A 22,656-nucleotide genomic window follows, 5' to 3' on the forward strand; every position below is an offset into this window, starting at 1 on the left:
GAGCCTGTGGCCTCCTCGAGCTTGAGCTTGCCTTCATCTGGGTCTATTTTTTTTTTTTTTCCATCTGGGTCTTGACCTCAGTGTATTTTCAGTGACATGCCATAGTGCACAGTTGAGCCCAGGGAGTGTGTGTTGCATGGGCTGGACCCTCCAGGAACACGCGTGCCCTGGTTTTGGAAGCTCGAGCAGTCTAAGGTAACCTGGGAAGTTACAGCTTTGGGGCCAGGCCAGGCCTGGGGCCGGGAAGGATGTCCCACGTCACACCAGAAGAGCAACGTGTGATGGGTGAGAAACACGTTGCATGTATGGTGGAGCTGCGTGGAGGCTTTACAGGACGCAGGCTTGCGGTGGAAATATTTGGAACTATAAACTCTGTAAGCTTTTAGAATCCATTTGTTTCCCTCTCTTTGATCTGATAGAGATGAATAATTTCCTGAAGAGTATCTTTTCTTTCAAAGATGCTAGCGTATGGTTTGTATTAGAGGGGCTTCTTTGAGAACATTACCCTTACGAAAATAATCATTCACAGCTAGTCCCATTCTGTTTATGGAGAAGTCAGATGCGTTCCAGATGGAGGGGATTGATGTCAAATGACTCTCTTGTAATGAAACTTTTAAAACAGGGACTTCAATTTCTGACTTGTATCAATAGAGACGTCCCCCAGAAAGTTTTGGTAGGAATCCCTCTCTGTCTTTATGCAAATGTTTTTTTTTCCTCTGGACAGAATTAAGCCAGTTTGGCAACCCCTGGTGTTACGTACCTTTGGGGGCATAACTAGCCACAGTAGAGGTCAATAAAGGCTCGGTGCCCTCCCTACCTCTGGGGAGCAGAGAATGGCGGACGCAAGCCAGAGCCCTGGGCCCTTGCCTGTACTTGTTAGCAAACAGACACTAGAAATGGTTTTGTGAAATCAGTTGAATGCAGTCCCTACTGTGTTCTTGAGCACTCGCACCCTCCTCCTAAAGACTTTTGGGGGCTGATGTGACTTTGTCACAAGACAGTGTGACCTGCAGTAGGAACCCGGCATGCAGCCGTTTCAGCCTGGAGCTCAAAGCAGCCTTCCTGACAGACACCACGGCCTCCAGGCCTTTCTGGAGTCTCTGCACCCTGTTCCCACCATAGTGGAGGTGTCTGCGTCCTTCCACATCACCCCAGGAATCCTCCTCTCTGTTATATTAAGCAACGAGACCACTTGATTAACTCCCCTTACTCATGAACAAAGCTTCTGGTACAGTTTGGAGATGAAGATAGGTGAAGCCTTCAACCCCGCCATCTGGTCTCGGGTTAAATCTAGCTCATTACTCCTAGGATGGCTTTCCCCATTTAGGGCAGAAGCTGCTCCCAGACTGGAGGATTTTTAGTGGTGTGAGCTCACACACAGAGCACGCCCTCGATGCTGCGATGTTTGGAAGTAGATTCCAGATATTACGATGACTTGAATAATCTGGCCTGTGTGGCAGTTGGATGTGGGGCGGGGAGCGTAAGTGCAAGTTTCTCCACATAATGTTCGAAGAGGCCCTGTTGGCAGAGGAGCATAGAGGGGCCCCCAGGTGCCACTTGAAGTAGCTGTTGGCCAGAAGGTCCTAATTTTCCCTTGAAAAGTATGGAGTGGTTTCTCTCTTATGGAATGCTTACTAATGGGAGATCAAAATCGGGTTGTCATGTGTCATGGACTCCTGCCATTCATAGTGCTTTTATTTTTTTTAAAGATTTTAAAAATTTTTATTTAAGAGAGAGCGCAGGAGGAGAGGCAGAGGGAGAAGCACACTCCCCACTGAGCAGGGAGTCGGATGTGGGACTCAATCCCAGGACCCCAGGATCATGACCTGAGCTGAAGGCAGACATTTCACCAACTGAGCCCCCCCCCCCCAGGTGCCCCAACAGAGAGCTTAAAGTGGAGAAGCACAGAACCTCCCTTTAGTAGCATTTAGCCAGCAGCAAACTAACACATTTATAAGCTATAAGATCACTTGACTCAAATAGTGATCCTTCTTGAAGCCTTCCTTTGTGTCCCCATAGCACCTGTTTGTCCTCTGGAGGCATCTTACCATGATGTCCTTCAGGTGTCGGAAGAACACAACCCCAGGATTCTGCTTCCATTCGGGGAGGACATTGTTAACATCTCTCAATGCCATGATCATACAATTTGTGTAAAATGATTATTTGCATGAAAGTAGTAATTCTGTGAGATCACAACAGCCTGTCTTAGAAGGAGGGAAAGTTTTTCTTCTGTTTAAAAAAAGAGAGAGAGAGAGAGAGAGGCACCCGGCTGGCTCAGCAGTTGAGCGTCTGCCTTCGGCTTGACGTGACCCCAGGGTCCTGGGATCGAGTCCCACAACGGGCTCCCCGCAGGGAGCCTGCTTCTCCCTCTACCTGTGTCTCTGCCTCTCTGTCTCTCATGAATAAATAGATAAAAATCTTAAAAAAAAAAAAAAAGACACAAAACTCTCTCCCCACACTCCCAAAAAACAGAACTACTCAAACAAGCAACTTGTCATTTTTGTCTTGTGATTTTTTTTTAACTTATGACATTGAGCAATCCTTTTGTATACTACTGACTGTTTACATATCTTCTTTGATGAAATAATCTGTTTAGATAATTTACCCAGTGGTGTTTTTTTTTTGTGTGTTGTTTGTCTTGTTATTGAGTTGTAAGAGTTTTTTAATATACTCTAGAAACAAGTCTTTTACCAGGTAGGTAGTTTGCAAATATTTTCTGCTAGTCTCTGGTTTCTCCTTTCATTTTCTTCACAGATTCTTGAAAATTAGAGGCTTTAGATTCTGATGAAATCTAGTTTATCAGTTTTTAGTTGATAAACTAAAGGTTCGTGCTCTTTGCATGTTTTCTAAGAAGTCTTTCTCTACTTTAAGGTCATAAGGATTTTCTTCTGTTTTCTTTTGGAAGTTTTATGGTTTTAGCCTGTACTTCACATTTATGATCTCTTTTGAGTTACCTTTTTTACATGGTGTGAGGAAGGCTGTAAGTTCTTTTGGTTTCATTTTACGTATTTTTCAGGCACCCGTTTGTTGTTGATGTTGTTGTTTTGGGTTTTGTTTTGTTTTGTTTTTTAAAAATTGGTCGTTTCTCTGTTAAATTATCTTGGCACCTTTTGTGAAGATGAATTGACTGTATACGTGTGGTCTATTTCCGGACTCTTCAAATCCATTGATCTGTATCTCTATCCTCCCACCAATACCAACCTGTCCTAATAAACTTACAGCTTTTTGAAATCTAGTAGTGTGAGTCCTTGAGGCTCTGCTCTTCCTCAACATTGTTGTGACTTTTTTAGGTCCTTTCCATTTCCCTGTAAATCTTGGAATCAGCCTGTCCATTTCCCCATAGAAAGCCCTCCACTCCCTTGACCATTTGTGTGACAAGTGAGCTTTGAAGGACTAAGTCCTGGAATAAACCGTTCATTGCCATTGTCAGGCAAAGGATTTAATTTGTGAGATACTTGCTTTTGTTTTATTTTTGCTTTCTCATTTTAATGATCACTTTACCAGCTTTGATATTAGTATTATGATAACTTTATGAAATGAATTATGAAATCGCCACTATTTCTATTTCCTTAAAACAGTTGTGTAGTAAGGCCATTAAATATTCCTTAGGAACTGGCAAAACTGTTTGATCAGACCAACCCACCATTTTTGAAGAAGTAATTATATTTCATTTTTTATGATTACAATCTATTCAAGTTCTCTTTTTTTTTTCTTGAATGGATTTCTGTTTTCCTAGGGAATTACATTATTCTGTTTTTCAAGCCTGTCATTATAAGGTGGGATCCAGTGTTCCTTTAATGCTGTTAAACCTCTTATCTCAGATTATGTAGAAGAGCTTCTTAAAAGTTCTAAATGATTAGGATCTCATTTTTATTATGTTACAGCTCAGGAAGGTCGCCTGTCCTGTTGCTGCTTTGGGGGAATTTACTGAGGCTTTTTCCTTCTCTTTCTATTGGAGACAATATTTAAGACCCATTTTTGTATAACTAACGGATACTTCGTAGGGCGCTTTGATTTATCTTCTTATTACAGTGTTCGTATCATCTGTGTCCTTACTTATTTTTAATTTTCTTGCTGTGATTTGTTTTCAGGGCAAGTTTATTCGAATCAACTTTGATGTAACTGGCTATATTGTTGGGGCCAACATTGAAACATGTATCCTTTTCATAACAACATAATCCAAACTAAAGAGGGATTTCATCTTTGTCTAGCCTTGAGGTGACCCTCTGTGGCATCACTGCCATCACCACCCAGATGATCAGCCTGAAGCCCAGAGAGATGGTGACCTGGTCAGATACTTCCAGCTACTGAATGTTAATCCCTCAGCATTGTTTTGTTGGTGGGGTTTTTAACACCAAGTCCTATCCTGTTCACAGGGCGGGGGCAGTGGAGAGGACCTCCAGGTGAAGGCCATCCTATTGAACCACCCTTCAGTTTCCTGTTGGGTGTCAGGTTAGCCCTTTATTACCATCTGCTTCTGGTAGTATTGGGACGGGCACATACCCCCAAAACAAGCCTTGTAAAAGTACAGAGTTCTACTAGTTTTGGTTAGTGTTACACAGAATAAGACCAGAGGAAAAACAAATGTCCAACACATAAAATAGTCCTAGGAAATGTCACATGCCTCAAGTAGCCATCAGAAATGCTCAGTCTACGTAGAATTAACTTGATTAGAGAAATAACAGAAATGATTCTGAATGATAGTGTGCCAGTTAGGAAGGAGACAGGTGACAGTTCTCAGCTACTTCTGGCAAGTGCCAGAGATTCAGTGATAGAAATAAAACGTTTCCAGGTGAGGGGTGCCACAGCTGGCTCTGGAGAAGCAGCCAGAGGATGCCAGTGGTTCACCAGGTCAGGGTGCTCTCAAGAGTATTTGGAAAGTCCGAGCAAGACCGTGGATGTAGATGGGCCGGCGCCACTTGCATGAGGGTTTCTGTGAGGGGTCCTTGGGGGGCACGGGCCAAGCACATGGGTTGTGGGGTTGAACCGAGCTTTGATTCCTGACTCTGCCTCCAACAGCTCAGCTTCCTTTTTACAGCTTCTTAGAGTTCCTGGTTTAGCGCTGTGTTCTTTGAAAATAACCCGGATTAGGAGTACGGGTGGGGTGGAGTGGGGCGAGGGAAGCACCCTGATCTTCTATCCCCCTCCCATCCACCATTCTCGCAGATTAGCTAGGGACATGAGTGCCTGAATTTTCCTTTTTCACTTACCATTTTTCATCATTCAGAGTGGTTAATCACAAGAGGGTTAATATATATCCCAGTAAGAAAATGTTTTATGCCTTATATTTGTATAGACTCAGAGGGGAGGCCACCTTTCTATTCTATCCTTAACCATCCTCACTCAGACCTTCTGGAAAAATCTCGTGCTGTTCGTCAAGCAAAAGATGAGCGTACTTTTCATATCTTTTACCAGTTGTTATCCGGAGCAGGAGAACACCTAAAGTGTAAGTTCTAAAGTTTCTTACTATTTTATATTTATCTGAATTTTTTTTAGTAATAATTTTATTGAAAGAGAACATTTTGGGGAAACAGTACAGTTGACCCTCAAAACAATATGGGGGCTAGAGGCACCACTCCCTACACCGTCACAAATCTGCAAATAACTTGTGACTTCTCCAGAAGTTAACTACAAGAGCCTATGATGGACTAGAAGGCTTACCGATCACCAGTCCTTTAACGCGTATTTTGTATGTTCTGTGTATTATATGCTGTATTCTTACAATAAAGGAAATAGAGGAAGAAATGCTGAGAAAACCATAAGGAAGAAAGCACACATTTACAGAACCGTATTCTATCAGAAAAAACTCGTGTGCAGGTGGACCCATGCCGCTCAGACCCATGGGGTTCCAGGGTTGACTGTCATTTGTATACATACCAAATGGAAATGAAATTTAACCTCCATTCCATGGGATAAATACTTTATTTTAAATGGCAGTTACATGGCTCGTGTTACATTATTTTCAGTATGTATATTTCTTTTCTTTAAAAAAGTTTCAGGGGTGCCTGGGTGGCTCAGTTGGTTAAATGTCTGCCTTCAGCTCAGGTCATGATTCCGGGATCCTGGGGTCAAGCCCTGCATTGGGCCCCCTGTTCAATGAGGAGTCTGCTTCTCCCCCTCCCTCTGCCTGTCGCTCCCCTTGCTTGTGCTCTCTCTCGAATAAATAATAAGTAAAGAAATAAGTTTTAAATTAGAGGACAAATGATGGAGTTTTATACAAGTTCTGTTTCAACACTTACAAGGATAAAAAGTCCGAAAAAAAATTATAAAATTGAGTTAAATATTTTTGTTCCCAGGCTTATAACGGAAAATATATGCTATGCTTCCACTAGTACAAGAAGGAGCTTATCATGGACTTTTATTTTGTCACAAATCCTAAGGACTGGAAGCTTAGGGACTGGGTGGGGCAAGGTTCCCAAGCAGAAATTTGCTGGATCAGAGATATTTGAGGGTGAGGGTGAGGGGACAACTTCCTGATTCCTTCTCTGCGACATTACATATGTTCTCCAGAGATACCAACAGACACAGGCGTCGTACTGCTTTTGTCATCTAGGGTCCAGGCCCTTGCTAATAACCACAGACACCTGTGCAGGCATTGAACCCAGAAATGAGACCAAGATGTGCAAGAAAAAGTAAGAGTCACTGCTGTTAGAAACTAAGCATTCAAGCCGATGACCGTGTGTAATGCTGGAGAGGAGGACACCCGCAGGCTTTCAGACTGGCAGTAACTCTGTGCTAGTAATGTGAATTAAAAAAAAAAAATGGATCAAAGTGTTAAAAGAAGGAGGTAGGAAAAGAAAGCAGTCAGTACCCAGAGCAGGTGTAAGAATTAAGAGAGGCGTGCTCGCAGAAATTCTCTGCAGGAGAGCACATGGTAACATCCCATGTGAGGGGAGAGAGCCCTGTCTCTGCTCATCCCTCCTGAGAAACATCCCACTGCTCTCTTAAATTCTAACTCATGGCCCCTAAAGCATCAGTGGTCAATGGGGGCGGCCGTTAGAATAGCCTGTCATAAATAGGGGTTTGCATCACCCTCAAAGGCAAATTCACTACCGGACAAACTGGCTCAAGAGAAAGGGTTTCAGAGCATTGGCTGGGCTGGAAGTCTGTACCTTCGACATGAGGGTCTTCAGGTCCATGTCGCTATCAGCTGCTTCGCTGAAGGATGCCTGGGGGCCTCAGTTGGTGAAGCATCTGCCTTCAGCTCAGGTCATGATCTCAGGGTCCTGGGATGGAGTCCTGCATGTCCTGCATCGGGCTCCCTGCTCAGCAGGGTGTCTGCTTCTCCTTCTCCCTCTGCCCCTTGCCCTGCTTGTGCTCGCTCTCTCTCTCTCCTGCTCTTTCTCTCAAATAAAATCTTTAAAAAATAAAATGAATCTGCAAAGAAAGAACAGTTATGGCAGGAAACTGTGTGTGGTAGTGAGGATCAGCCCAGGTGGGTGTGTTTGGTCTGCAGGGGCATTAAACTGTAACTTATTTCTGTTTTCTTCTAGCGGATTTGCTCCTCGAAGGATTTAATAACTACAGATTCCTCTCCAACGGCTATATTCCCATCCCGGGACAGCAAGACAAGGACAACTTTCAGGAGACCATGGAAGCAATGCACATCATGGGCTTCTCTCACGAGGAGATTTTGTGTACGTGGGGTTTCCCTGAGTCTCTGCTGCCCACTTAAATAGGACTCACGGGGGTGGAGAACAAAAGCCAGGAAACGACCAAGGAAATAACAAGAACCACCTGTATGAGTTCCTGGGACCTGTGATACTGAAAAGTTCTATGTAGCTGCTTTTGAGCACAAAATAAATGAGGAGATGTCTTTACTACATTCTGATGCAATAATTTTTCTTTTTTTCTTTTTATGTCCTTATAAAGCAATGCTTAAAGTAGTGTCATCAGTGCTACAGTTCGGAAATATTTCTTTCAAAAAGGAGCGAAATACTGATCAAGCATCCATGCCAGAGAACACAGGTAAGCAGACCAGTAGGGATTTTGTTTGTGTTTGGACATTTGTTGTTGTGTTGTAATGGTGGTGGTGTCACAAGCGCATGTTGTGATGTGAATGTAAAAGTGTTCCTGAGGCTTTCCTGCAAGCTGTCGGGAGCAGAGTGGGGGCCTGCAAGCCCACATGCGGGTCGACCAGTTCCCTGAGTGAGGGGCAAGCCAGACTGGCAGTGGAGACCCTGCCCCAGCACTGGGGGTGCATTGGGAACTGGGGCCAGTAGACCATGAGCTGCGGAGAACACGCGGCTCATCGGAATGGGGGCTGCAGGTGTAGATTCTGGCCAGTTGTTCCCTTGCCGGGAATAGAGGCCTGTGTTTCCAGATGTTATTTTTCAAGGAACTCCAGATTTTAATATGAAACCTTCCAGCTTTGAAATGTTAAATGTGGACTTAACTCCCCTGTGCACCATCGGTGGGTTCTAAGACTCCGTGACTTACATTAAACAACCCAGAATTAGTATCTGTGGCCTGCCTCCTATGATCTAAGAATGGGTACTGCTCATTTGAAAGGATGTAGGCCTAAACCTTGTCCTCCTTTAAGACTTACTCAGTTTATTTCTTGATAAGGCTTCTTAGGGAGGACGTTGTGACCAGATCGTAGGTAGAAGTCTAGTATTTAGGAGACTTTTCACGCTCTAGTTGCACAGAAACTCTGCCATCTTCTTGGGATGAACGTGATGGAGTTCACTCGGGCCATCCTCACCCCCCGGATCAAGGTCGGCCGAGACTATGTGCAGAAAGCCCAGACCAAAGAACAAGTGAGTTTAGCATTGTCGTTACCCATTTGTTTGAATGACAAACTGGTGTCCTAAGACCCTCCGCTTGGCGAGTAACAGACATTAATGAAAGCTCTCCGTAGCAGGTGTTTCTTGATACCGTGTATTTTATTCTTATACAGTGTTCTCTTTCTCAGAAATATTTTATTTTATTTTATTTTCTCAGAAATATTTTAAAGGTGACTGTTTAAAAAGTAAATGTGAAATGTCACCCTAGATTTTCCCCAGGTCAATAGATCATCTAGGAGGACAAAGCTGTAAGATGCCCGTTCCTTGGTGGGGCGCAGTGTCCCCTGGTCCCTGTGTGGGTGGCCCCAGCACCAAAGATGTAGGAGTCAGGCGCACCCATCTCATGGCAGACTCCTTTCAGACTAGATAGGCCGCACAGAGCCCTGAGGGCATAGGGACAGGCTTATTTCTCCTGGGCATCTTCACCTTTCCCCTAAATCTCTAGTGTACAGTTATCTCTAGTGTACAGTTCTCCATTGAACTAATGCCCTCCGTTGCCATATAAAATCAAGACACGATTAAGTAGCAAGGGCTCTTTTAGGTTTCGGGAGTGCTATAGAACAGTTAAGCTCCAGATGACACCCTGTAAGGCTTTGCTGAGATCGTTTCCAGAACAAATAGTTGATACTGTCTAATTCTAGGCAGATTTTGCGGTAGAAGCATTGGCAAAAGCTACCTATGAGCGGCTCTTCCGTTGGCTCGTTCACCGTATCAACAAAGCTCTGGACAGGACCAAGCGTCAGGGCGCATCTTTTATTGGAATCCTGGATATCGCTGGATTCGAAATATTTGAGGTATGTCACTCTATCACCATGTCACTCTCGCTCTCTTTCCTCCCCTCCCCCTCCTATTTCTTATTCTTCCAGTAAATATTAATGCAGGTCCCCTGTGTGCCAGGTGCAGCACCAAGCAAGGGCCATAATGGCAGAGAAGCAGGTGTGGTCCCCACCTTTCTAGGGGTGCTGTGAGGAAGACCTGGGGGGGCAGCTATAGAAGCAGAATCATGGAGGGGGTTTCTCTGCAGCGCTAATGGGTGAGCATCGTGGAGGAGACCCCCCCAGCCTCAGTAGGGTTTCCCAGCATAATGAGAGTAAGCCCAGAGATCTTGGACAGGAGAGCATTTGTCAAATGCTAGAAACTGCTAGAAAGCCAGCGTGGCAGAGACTCAGCTGATGGAGGGTGAGGGGAGTAGTGGACAGATGGAGGACCTCAGAAAGATCGTGAAAGTTCGTGCTCCGTGTCCTGAAGATCCAGCCGAAGCATCTGACAGTGGATTGCTGTTTATTTCGCTGTCTCTCTGACCAATGTGTCCACACACCCTGCATCCATTCCAAGTGTGTAGACACACATCCACTGTGGTTTTGCAAGAAAGGCAATGCACTTTTGGGCTCCTAAAAATGTGTCTCTTTGATGGATTGACTGTATGGGGACAAATACTACATTAAACTCGCCTCGGGATCGGTGTACCACATTGGCCGCTTCTGTGAGAGGAATGGCCTTGCTTTAAAATGAACTCCTTTAAAATACTCAGTTTTGCCCAAAAAGATCAGAACTGTTACCAATCCAAGCACTTTTATCCACTGAGTGCCACTGTGCAAGATTGCGTTGACATGTACCAATTCATTTAAAAAAAAAAAAAAAAACCTTGAGAAATTGTGGAAGGCGGCTGGCTACGTGTCACATTTAAAAAAAAAAAAATCTGTCGCCTTCCTCTACATAATCAGATACAACAGAAGAAAAGATCCCCGATTCTAACTACAATGTAAATATAAGATTCCAAAGAATCAGGTGAAGAAGAAATGGGCACGATGTAGTTGAAGGCAACCTCCGGGTGCTACCAAGAAACAACAGAGCAAATGTGCCTTGTTCTCCCATGGGAAATCCTGCATCGTAAAGGTGTAAATCTTCCCCACATTATCTCTAAGTCGAACATACGTGTTCAAAGCCCATTGGTGGGAATTTTAAGGGGCCAGAGAGGACAAAGCCACCTTCTTCTAAAACCAACTTGAAAACAATTAATGAAAAATAATAGTAAAATTCTGGAAAATGAAAAGGATATGAAATGACGTGAAACGTTATAAAGCTGTAGAACTAGAAGTATGGTTTTGACCTATGAATATATAGACAGGAGAAAAATATAAGAAGCTAAAGATGCAGAATTGTTTAGCCAGCGTTATTTGTTCTGGGGAAAGAACGGGAAAAGCCTAAATGTCCACCATGAGGAAATTGGCTAAAGCAGTTACAGCATCTCCATACAGCGGAATGCTGGGGACCCGTTATAAAGAAGGAGGTGCCTTTATTTACTCATATGGAAAGACCTCAAGGCACATTAAGTTTTAAAGAAAAGTTGATAACACACACACCTACGTTCCCAGACATCTCTGGAAGGGTCCTGAGAAGCAGGTGTCAGCGGCTGACCACAGGGAGCACAAGCAGATGACGGGACACTAGACGTGGCATCACTGCTCTTCGTCCATTTGTAATTGCACACTCTGCGTGACCATCGTAGGAACCATAGCTGGCAGCTTAAATATGGAAAAGCAGAAATCTAATTTGTTATGAGATGTCGTTGCACACAGCCACCCAGGCTGAAGGGAGCAGTAAGGGCTCCTGATCCTAAGGCAGGACAACATCCATGTACCGAGATGTGACTAAGCACCACCGGCGGTCCTCATGCTTCCCGGAGACATGGTGCAGAGCCCGGCCAACAGCGCTGCCCTCCGAACGTGGCCTCCTGAAACAATGTCACGGCCCTGGGTGGGGGGAGGCCGTAGTGGCTTCTTCGGGCTGTGAATCTGTTCTTGGAGATGATTTGCACCTTCCCTGAAGGGAATAGCCCTCTTTCTATGGAAAGAGGTTATTTACAGGCATGTGCTGCTCGAGCACAGCGTGGAGGCCAGACAAGGGGTTGAGGGCCTCTAATGTGTAAAGTGATCACTTGTAAAAGTTAGAGCCCCCAATCCCTCCATCCCTTCACCTCTCCCCCAATCCCCCCTCCACTCCTCTATCCCCCATCCCTCCATCCCTTAGCCCTCCACCCCTCCATCCCTCCATCTCTCCACTCCTCAGCCCCTCACCCCCCCACCCCCCATCCCTCCACCCCATCAGCAGCCTAGTGGAGAAATGGGCAGAGTTTGCAGAGAAGGAAACAGCCATGTCTATAACACGGGAAAAGTGCTCGAGTTCACTTCCTGAGGGCCACACGCTAGCACTGTTTCTGCTGAAGTGTCACAAGCAGACAAGGCTGTATCAGATCCAGGTCTGCAGTTTGATTCGATAGTGCTGTACAGACACCACTCAGGGCTCAGGCCACGAGCGTGGTCACCCTTGGTCACCGCACAGCGTGGCCGCTGCTAAGGGACAGGAAGGCGTTGAGAAGCAGCCTGGAGCCTCACACGTCCTGAGGGGTCTTGTTGGGCCTGGCCAGAATCTCATCAGTGTCCCTGTGAACCAACAGGACTTCTCTGAAGCTGCCCCAGAGTCCGCGGCTGAAGAGAAGATGGGACAGGAGCACGTCCACAATCTCCCTCCTCCCAGCTTAGGGACACATGTGCCACGCGGCCTGTGGCCTTCCTGAGCCTTTGGTTTTCTTCCTTTTCCCTCTGCCTTTCTTGCTGCTTCTTTCACTTCTTTCCGTGAACCTTGTAGCAGTAGGATCGGAGTTGTCTTCTGTGTAGATCATGTACTTAGCGCAGCAAGTTGAGCGTTTTAGTGAAGTCGCCGGGCCACGGGCGGGGGAGAAAGACACAGGGACGGGCCGAGGCCCCTGGGCTCAGTCACCCTCGTCACATGGAACTGGTGACATGGTGGGCCCCTGGCTGAGAGTGTCCGTGTAGGTGGCTCATGGTTCGTGTTCTTCCTCCCTCTCTCCCCACATTCGGAATCCCCGACTGCAGCTCAACTCGTTCGAGCAACTGTGCATCAACTACACCAACGAGAAGCTGCAGCAGCTCTTCAACCACACCATGTTCATCCTGGAGCAGGAGGAGTACCAGCGCGAGGGCATCGAGTGGAGCTTCATTGACTTTGGCCTCGACCTGCAGCCCTGCATCGACCTCATTGAGAGACCCGTAAGGACGCGTTCCACTCTGCCACAGGCAGGGCTTCCAGGCAGTTCTGGCACTAACCCACGCTAATTAACCTCTTAAAAAAAAAAAAAAAGTGGGCTCCACGCCCAGCATGGGGCTCGAACTCACAAGCGTGAGGTTAAGAGTTGCTTCCTCTACCCACAGACCCAGACAGCAATCTCCCTACCCCCCACCCCAGGCAAGTAGCCTTAAGACAATTTTCTGACATCAATGCTGTAGGAAGGTGCTACTTTGATAAAATACGTATTTAAAAAGTAAGCAAGCAGCCAGGGAGGCTCATCCTCAGCCCTCCTATGTGTGAGCCTGTGGCTCGCAAACCACTGTCCACAGTGCGTCCTGCTCCCTCCCCGCCCAGCCCGTCCCTCTACACCTGCCAGGGCCACAGAGGCCGCTGCCATTGGCCTAGGGCAAGACAGGGCATCCAGACTTGTTCACATAACTAAAGCTTACCCCCGGGGAGCATAAAGGCCTTATTTTGGCAGGGTTCTTTTTTCTAATTTGAAGTTTCAGGGGTTTTTTTGGGCAGATTTTTTTCTTTTAATACTATTTATTTGAGAGAGAGCACACAACCAGGGGGAAGGGCAAAGGGAGAGGGAGAAGCAGGCCCCCCTCGAAGCAGGGAGCCCAACATGGGCCTCGGTCCCAGGACCCCGAGATCATGACCTGAGCCAAAGGCAGATGCTTTACCGACTGAAGCCCCCCAGGCTCCCAGAGCAGATCTATTTTTTACAGCAGGTTTAGCAAGCATCAGGCATTCTTTCCCTTTTGGCTTAGTGTTAACACAGAAATACACAGGACTGAGACGCCTGTGTGGCTCAGTTGATTAAGCGTCTGCCTTTGGCTCAGGTCATGACCCTAGGGTCCTAGAATCAAGCCCCACATTGGGCTTCCTGCTTAGTGAGGAGCCTGCTTCTCCCTCTCTCTCTCTCTCTCTCTCTCTTAAGTGAATAAAATCTTTTAAAAAAAGAAATACAGGACCACGTAGAACTCATTCACTCATGATCTCAAACAAATAATGACTTGGCTGTTTTCCCTGGCAGTCAGGAAGCTCAGCAAGCCGCTTACAGAACACCTTATGCTGCCTCTGGCCTCAGATGGAAAGTCTCCCGGATTTCCAGCTCTGTAGAAATCCCCAATTAAAGGAGAAGCGGTAACAAAGGACTTGACATTGAAGGATGGAGTAGCAAAAATAAAAAGACCTAACCGTGGACATTCATAATCGTGCTGTCACTGAGCCGTTTAGGAAAGATTAAATTACATTTGGGATCCTATTTCAGAATTTAGGAATATTTTCATTGAGAGGGATTAAAACGTAAAAATGATGTTAGAAAGATGAATGTGTCCTTATTAATGTTAATACAGATTTTTTTTTTCTTAAGATTTAATTTATTCATGAGAGACAGAGAGAGGCAGAGATACAGGCAGAGGGAGAAGCAGGCTCCCTGCGGGGAGCCCAATGCGGGACTCGATCCCAGGACCTCAGGATCACGACCTGAGCCAAAGGCAGACACTCAACTGCTGAGCCCCCAGGCATCCCTTTACGGATCTTCAGAGTCTGGTGAATGAGGCACATTGACTTACCTACCTCTCTGAGATCACCTGAATCCTGCCTGCCTTGGATTATTGCTCTTTGAGCTGCTCTGAGTCCTGGCAGTTCTTTCAGGACCAGTTAGCCATCCAGGGCTCATTGCAGGACCCCGGCTCCTCCCTGCTGGCCTCTGTGAAGTCAGTCACTGCCTTCCTCTGACCACACGGTCATGTTGACTCCCCTGTGCGTTATCCTCTGCTTTGAAGCCGGCTCATTCCCAATGGCCACAAAGGCCACAGGAGTTGAAGCAAACAGCTGATTTTGTAGGCATGCCCCGGAATCGCCTCACTCAGCCTCGTATCACTCACCCCCGTGTTGAGGGGGTGATGGTGAGGGATGACCCAGAAGCATTGACCTAGGCCTTCCCAACCAAAGCATTCATGCTGCTTTCACGCACTACTTGCCTCCAAGGGGGACGTCCGGGCACAAACTCTATGCTTTTTCTTTATTGAGCCATAAGTCACGTGCCCTAAAATCCACTCTTCACAGGAGCAGCTCAGTGTTTTCCATATGCGTCACCCTACTGCCCAATGGCACATGTTCATCGTCCCAGGCAGAGACGTCGGGCCCTCTCCTGCCCCCGGCTACACAGATCCACTCTCTGTCATGCTTTCTGGGCCTCTCTTCAGTGAACCAGTTGAGTGAGATAAAAAAGCCTCCCAAGTGTTGGTTGAAATAAAAACATAAAATAATTGATAAACTATTACCACCCCACCTTTTATATCCCCTATGAAACACTGGTTTCACTCTTGCACCAAGCATGAAGTGACACATTTTATTTCATCATCCCTTAAACAGGAAATTAAATCAGTTAAGAGTTAAGATGCTGGAAGCGTTCCATCTAGGTGAGGTGTGCTTTTGTTTTGATTTTAATTTTTAAAAATTTCCCTTTATCTTGCACCTGCTGCCTCCTTCTGGCAGCCGCGCTTTGTTCTGGTGGAGGTTTTAGGGTAATTAATCTGGCCAGTTGTCAGATGTCAATATTTTGCTCTGTCTCTCCACTCCTGGCTCCTTACTGGAATCTTTTATTTGCTGCTTTTGGGGGAACTCGTTGACTTAAAATTTGGAGATCTGTAAGTTTTCCAGAGTAAATGACTCCCCCCTTCCTCAGCAGCTCAGTCCTCTGCCTGAGTCATCGATCTGGTATCTCTGTGACCTGCTGTCCTGGCGGCTCAGTTTCCTAGATCTTCCTAAAACTCTTAATCATTTTAGAAGTTAAGCTGCCAAGCGCAATGGCCAAGAGTATCCTGGTGGCGCCACACTTGTCCACTCTCGCTGCCTCTCGTTATCAGGCTAACCCCCCCGGTGTGCTGGCCCTTTTGGATGAAGAGTGCTGGTTCCCGAAGGCCACGGACAAAACCTTTGTTGAAAAACTAGTTCAAGAGCAAGGCTCTCACTCCAAGTTCCAGAAACCCCGGCAACTGAAAGACAGAGCTGACTTCTGCATCATCCATTATGCGGGCAAGGTAAGGGCCAGGTAACTGTTACCTGTGGCTGGAAACGTTGGTGCGTCCGATGTTGCTGATGACAGATGTCCTGATAAACGGTCGCTAACCCTAAATGTCGTGCACGTTATGAATGCATGGCCCTCAACACGGGCCACTCGTCCGGTGGTTCTGTGAATGTTCTTGGTTGAGGCTGAACATGTTCCTTGTGTCTGTGTGTCCCTGCATCTGCCCCGCGTGGCCTGCGGCCAGGTGGACTACAAGGCCGATGAGTGGCTGATGAAGAACATGGACCCCCTGAACGACAATGTGGCCACCCTCCTGCACCAGTCGTCCGACAGATTCGTGGCAGAGCTTTGGAAGGATGGTAAGAACGCGCTTATGTTTGTAATTCGGCTTGGCCGGAAGCTTTCCCAGTTAAGATGCTATCTGGTGGTTCTCCTGCGTAGGTATGTGCACGTAGATTTTACTTTAAAACTCTCTCTCCCTAGAGCAGGGCTGCCGCTATAGCAAAGTTACCCACTCTTAGAACACATGGGTAAGGGGACATCTGCCTTCTTGATCAGATGCTGTGGGAACCGTGGAACATTCTAGGGCCCGGTTTGCCTGTGATCCAGGGGTAGAGGGACATGAGGCCAGAGGAGCCCCGCATGTGCTGTCAGTGTCTCACGCAGGTCAGCGGAGAGCATCCTGCTCCAGTGGCAGCCCTCCATTGGCTCACAAAGTGGCTGGTGAATAAATTCAAGAACCCTGCATAGAGATCAGTTCATATTCCCCCACCCCATCCCGTCTGTGTCCGTAGTTCTCTCACTTACATGAGCCTCAGGTATAGATTTGGGCTGATTCGTCACAGCCTAGGAGGTCAGGCTGGCCCCACAGAAGCCAAGCACCTGTGAGGCTGTGTGCACAGTGGGAGGCCGTGCCTTCCAGAGCTGTGCGCTCACTGTGGTGTCCGTCCTAGCTGCACCCCGCAGCACGTCCCCCGGATCCACCCCTGCCTCGACCACAGCCAGGCTGCCTCAGGGACCTGGCTCACTTCTGCTCTTTCTGTCACATCCACAGACCTGGTGATCGGGCCTTCTTCACAGAGGTAGAAAGAAACCCAGGGAGCAGAAGGGTTAGGACTCTTGAGGCTGAGGAGCAGAGCACAGTGAGCGCCGAGGCGGGAGAGAGCCAGGCCGGACGGGAGGGACACAGGCCTGCGGGAGGGGGCGCGCCGGGGCCTTTGCATGCTTAGGACTGGGGGGCAGGCTAGGGAGTCTGTGTTTCAGGTGAGAGCATCCAGCTGAATGCCTAGTGTTCCTGGGCAGCCGAGGGAAGTGGCAGGAGTCTAGTGCAGGGAGTGGTATCTGGTGCAGGGAGTGGTAGCCCAGGGACGCGAGACACTGGAACCAGAGCAGACAAACCCAGTCTGAGTGTGGCTGTCCCAGCGCTCTGGGTGCAAGGGGTCTGGTGTCCCGGGGAGACGAGGGGGCAGTGGCGCCCGTTCGCTCGGCTGTGACTCTGCAAGGCCCCGGGCCCTCCCCTCCTGCCTGCACCCTCGTGAGGTCTCTGAGCATAGGAAGGGGAGACAGAGATGCCCACAGGTAGTCGGGCACCAGTGGCTGCTGTGACAAAGGCTTCATGAGTGCCAGGAATGAGCTTTTGGCAGTGTACAGTAGAGGAAGGGTGACCCTCTGGCCTGGGTGCCAAGGCATCCTGTTGTGGAGCTGGAGGCACAGAGTTCCTTGTCCTCGAAGGATCACGCTTTGCTGAGTGATCAAGGCTGACGCTTACTGGGCACATCCTGGGCACCAGGTGGTTTCCCAGCACTGCCTTTTGAGCACGCGTGGCCTGGGGGTGAGTGGGCTCGCACGATCAAGAAGGATCACGCTGGATGAGTGACTGCAGCATGGAAGCGAGAAGCCCAGCTCAGGGGGCATCCTGCGGGGGGGCCAGGCAGGAGGGTGCCAGCAGGAAACCTGGGGGTGAGGGTGGCCACCAGGCCACAGGGAGCCCTGCCTGCTGCTCTCAGGTGGGCTTCGCTCTAGCAGGTGTGCACCAGGGCAGCACCCCGGGAAGAGTGGAAGGAGGAGCGGAAGGAGGAGCATGGGTCTGACTGGGGAGCTGAGTGCGAGGTGGCTGAGGAGGCAGTGGCTGTGGAAGAAATGCCCATGGAGCTGGGGACAGAGGAGGCCGGCATTTTTTACTCCCAGAGCCTCAAAACCTGCCTTTATCTTAATTCTGAATGTAAGGAGGATCCAGTATTGGAGAAATAATGACCATGTTACAGGAGGAACCAACCAATCCTCAGCTAACACACCGGTTCTGATACTGTGAACTGCTTTTGACACCTTTTTAGTTTTCTTTTTTTCTTTTAGTATATTTTTTTTAAATTTTTTTTAGTATATATTTTAAAGATGTTACTTACTCATGAGAGACACAGAGAGACAGAGACACAGGCAGAGGGAGAAGCAGGCTCCCTGCGGGGGGGGCCCCAATATGGGACTCGATCCCAGGATCCCAGGGTCACGCCCTAAGCTGAAGTCAGATGCTCAACCACTGAGCCACCCCAGCATCCCACATTTTTAAATTTCTTAACCAAAAACCATAATGGTGGGAAACTCCTGGCCCATCTGGATGAGGCCACCTTGCCCTGTGCTCACCATGGTTGTAATGTGGGGTCGATGAGGGCCCTGCCCCTGTCCACAGAGCCTACAGTCCAGCAGGACACTGGGGACACACACAGAGGCCGCAGTTAGGACGGGGAGCCTCTATCTTGGCTCCCAGCTCCCTTCGCGGGCTTCTTTCTCCCCTCCTCCTCTACCCCTGCGCCTTGGGAGGAGCCGGTGGCAGGCATGGGCAGCAGGGTCAGTGCCCACCTCAGAGCCCAGGTGATGTGTCTCTCAGGAAGGACCATGGCCGGAGGGTCGAATCTACTTTCCAGTGCTGTCTGTGCCCGTGGAGAAGCTAAGGTCTACTGAGCAGCCTTGCAGGCTCCCCTGGGCCTGGTGCAAGCCCCGTCCATCCATACCTCATCCTCGGCTCAGGACCCCGAGATGGTAGTGTTTGTACGGCCCTGTTGTGGGCCTGGACTTTGTGAAGTTAGCCGCTTGGGAGTGAGTGTGGCCACTGCTGTCACAATAGGCTGAGAGGAGTCATGTGTGCCCCCAGCCTCATGTGGCCGTGCTGGCATCCACCCCGGAATCCCCCTCATGGCTGCTGCCCTGCAATGGCTATTGTGAGCGGAAGTCCTGCCTCCCATCAGCTTAGCTGGTCATTACTTAACCGAGTGCCAGGATTGCAGAGGTTGCTCAATGCCGCAGAGCAGGGGGCCGATCTCCAGGGCCTAGGGCAGGCGGACGGTTTTGAGGACTGCGTGTTTCATTCAGAGAGTCAGTGGCAGGTGCAGTGTTTGGTGAGGGTTCTAGGCTGGAAAAGTCACCCTGGGTGTAGTGATCTCTTGGCATAAGGGGAGCTCAATGGGAAAAGAAAATAACCCTAGAAAAACATGTCCTTAATTTTCTCTTTTTATGGCCACATAAACACAAAAGCAGAAAATGACAAATTGACCATGAAAGTAGGAATGAATATAACCTGGAAAGTAGGATGTATGAATATAACCTGCCTTTGAAGTCACAGTCCCCAGGGTATAAAACATTTGTGTTAAATGGACTTTTAGGGTTTTACGGAGTTCTCTCAAGGCTTCAAACCAGAAGCAATGAGATTTTTGGTGGCAGCCCTGCGCTAGGATTCATAATGCCCTGCTTTTTGCTAAAAGATGTTTTGGGATTTCTCTACCAACTGCACAGGACCCCTTGCCACTTCTTGGGGCTTTATATACAGAAAAAAAAAAAAAGCTTAACAATTGCATTTTCGTGTAAATGTGCCTCCTCGCGTATATTCACGGGTAATAGTATGATCAACAAGTGTCACCTTATGACTTAAAGTTGTTTTAACGTTTTGCTGCAACAGAACTTGAATTTTGTTCCCTTAATAGTAGTTACCTATTTATCTGTTACTAATTCCTATTTGAAGTAAATTGTATTTCCAATATCTGTATTGGAAGTCAAAGTAGACAGCAGTGTGAATTTTTAACAGTACAAGCCATTACTGTACCCACTTACCAGAGTGCTCAAACTTATGCAGTCTCGTCCTGATGTTCTGGTTGCAAGATAATTTTATGAAAGACAAATAGGACCTCATTACTCTTAAATCTCCCCCTGCGTTTTCAGGGGGCTAATCACGTAACATTGATAATGATATGATGCTCATACTTGCAGGGGGGGATGTGCTCTTTTGATTCAGTTTAAGTGTATTTTGTAAAGAACTTTGTCCAAATGTGCAAATTCTCTGGGCAGTAATGTTGCATGGGCTCTGCCCCGGACTCTAGCTACTGTCATAGCCCAATTTCAAAGTTGACTTGTAATCTCAAATGTCTCTCACACTAACTGAAGTGTTTGTGTATTTGCTCTTCTGTCCTCCTGTTTTTGCTGTTTCTCTGCTTTAGAGATTCAGAATATTCAGAGAGCTTCTTTCTATGACAGTGTTTCTGGTCTTCATGAGCCACCAGGTGAATGTATAAAGCCTGTAGGTCTTCCACACAGAAGGGTTCTAAGCCCACAGGAAGAGCTCGCGGGGGGGGGGGGGGCTGGCAGGGTGGCCGGGAGGGCAGGGTAGCTGGGGGTGGGGTTGGTTCCTGGGTTTCTGTTTTTGTTTTGCTCATAGACCTGCATGAACCTTTCATTTCATGCTCACTTTTCTTATACTTCAAGGCAACTGTTTGAGTGCATAAACAATTCGATTGCTACCGCATACACATTGCTTCTTATTTTATGCATAGCGCCTACAGCACTGCATATTAAAAGGTACGTCATTACCTTTTCCAACAGTGCCGTTTTGATACACAGTCCTCGGAGGGAATGCTGGGAATGGATGTGCTAATAATTAATGTCTCCTTTGTCTCTGGGTCACCTCATTTGGCATTTCCCACGCCAAGGAACTCCAGAGAGAGGGATGGATTTCTTTTTTTTAAAGTCATGAACATTTTGGAGAATAGAGAATTCCACATTTCTGTCACATGTTGGTCTCATCATTATACCTTATATTTGGAACTTTATGTGCATATTTAGCTACTTGGCTTTTCTTTGGAATTTGAGATGAAGAAACTATCCACAAGGCTCGATGATGCAAGTTGAGACTAAGGCAGTGCAGCTGTGGTCAAATCTGTGTCCTGAACCCGAAATTGAGCTCACACGAATGAGCCTTGTGGTCTGAAGCCTTAGCCCTGTGTTTAAATACCGCCTATGCACAGCTAGAGCCCCACCCCCCCACCAAAAGCTCCACCTAAAAAAGAATGTACTAGCCAGCCTTGTAATCATGTACCAAAACTGTCAGGAAGTGATGCTCAAAGTCAGATTCATCTTACAAAATTTCCTTTACGATTTTTTTGGAACACAATAATGCTGAGACCTAAATCCATCTCAAAAGTTTGTTACCCATAAGTTTAAAGGAGCGTGCCCATCTTAATCCAAGTCACCACCATGAGCTCTAGTTTCCGTCCTGGGGGAGACGTGCGTCAGGAGTGCTGAGGGCTGGGGTGCGGGGTGGCTCATGCCATAGGTGGTTCCAGGCTTTGGAATGCACATTCCACCGAAGAATCCAGACCCAGAACTTCTGATGCAGCCCTCCTTGGCCTTGGGGCATCCTGCCTGAGTTGAGGACGTTGGGGAGGGACAGAGAAGTAGGAGGTAGTTTTAAGCTAACAGGCTGCCAGAGATGTGTGCTCTTGTTAGGTTAGTGCTTGATCTTCTGGACTTTGTCCCAAAATACAGTGCCCTCTTTATTTTTTTTTAAGAGTTTATTTATTTATTCATAAGAGACACAGCGAGGCAGAAACACAGGCAGAGGGAGAAGCAGGCTTCCTGCAGGGAGCCCGATGTGGGACTGGATCCCAGGACCCCAGGATCACGCCCTGAGCCAAAGGCAGACATTCAGCCACTGAGCCACCTAGGTGCTCCCAGAGTGCTCTCTTTAAATTAACCCTCTGTGACTCTTGAGCTTCTGATATCTTGGAGGCCTTTGGTCCAGTTATGTGGCTGAACCAAGCGTCAGGCCTCCATCTCTCCTCCTCCTTGGGAGGAGCCTTCCATCCACCATGGCGAAAATCTGGTCCTTGAGGTTGCGTGTAGTCTTTCTACCACAAAATGCCTTCCTCCCCAACAAGTGTTTATGGATTCCAGCCCCAGGGAGAGGTAGTCGGCATTAAATGGAAATGTAGGGCTTTAGTCAATGAGTTCTTGGAAGACAAAGGGTGAAGGAGTTTCTGGACATCCAAGTTGTGGTCTAGTCATCTCTGATGTGCTGGTAACGCAGTGTGTGTCCTTCTGATTGTGAGAACATGAAGCACGGCAGACCATGGGCTTCTGGGCACCCCTGTAGGGTCAGGGAAGTAGCATGGTGCACATGGAGGCCCTGAGAAAGGTGAGAGGCTGGAGTAAAGACAGGTTTCCAGAAGCATCAGCAGCCAAGTGGACAAGAGGAAGGAGCAGCATCCCCACAGGCAGAATAGGGAGGTCAGAGAGTTTCTGCTGTAAACCGAGGGGCTGTTTCTTCCAAATCTGATTTGAAAGTCCAGACCTTCTGAGTTAACCCAGCAATGAGCCTGTGAAGAGGGTTTGTAACCTCAGAATTCGAGGCAGTGTGTCTGTTCCACAGGGCGGCTGTGCGTCCTTGGCCGTGACCCCAGTTCCACTCCTGCTGTGTCTTTC

The 22,656-nt window shown here is 47.7% G+C and overlaps 1 protein-coding gene across 4 annotated transcripts in view; it reads left to right on the top strand.

Annotated features, from left to right (window-relative positions):
* MYH10 (myosin heavy chain 10) overlaps nucleotides 1-22,656 on the top strand; it is a 121,698-nt gene that overhangs the window by 54,062 nt on the left and 44,980 nt on the right. For all 4 annotated transcript variants that reach the window (XM_055305128.1, XM_055305129.1, XM_055305130.1 and 1 more), the window contains exons 7-15: nucleotides 4,092-4,155; nucleotides 5,348-5,446; nucleotides 7,494-7,637; nucleotides 7,873-7,968; nucleotides 8,641-8,759; nucleotides 9,428-9,580; nucleotides 12,683-12,856; nucleotides 15,755-15,928; nucleotides 16,160-16,274. In XM_055305128.1, the coding sequence (XP_055161103.1) occupies nucleotides 4,092-4,155; nucleotides 5,348-5,446; nucleotides 7,494-7,637; nucleotides 7,873-7,968; nucleotides 8,641-8,759; nucleotides 9,428-9,580; nucleotides 12,683-12,856; nucleotides 15,755-15,928; nucleotides 16,160-16,274 (1,138 nt within the window). The remainder of the gene's footprint in view (nucleotides 1-4,091; nucleotides 4,156-5,347; nucleotides 5,447-7,493; nucleotides 7,638-7,872; nucleotides 7,969-8,640; nucleotides 8,760-9,427; nucleotides 9,581-12,682; nucleotides 12,857-15,754; nucleotides 15,929-16,159; nucleotides 16,275-22,656) is intronic.

This window comes from Nyctereutes procyonoides, unplaced genomic scaffold, assembly GCF_905146905.1.
Source record: "Nyctereutes procyonoides isolate TBG_1078 unplaced genomic scaffold, NYPRO_anot_genome, whole genome shotgun sequence".
NCBI lineage: Eukaryota > Metazoa > Chordata > Mammalia > Carnivora > Canidae > Nyctereutes > Nyctereutes procyonoides.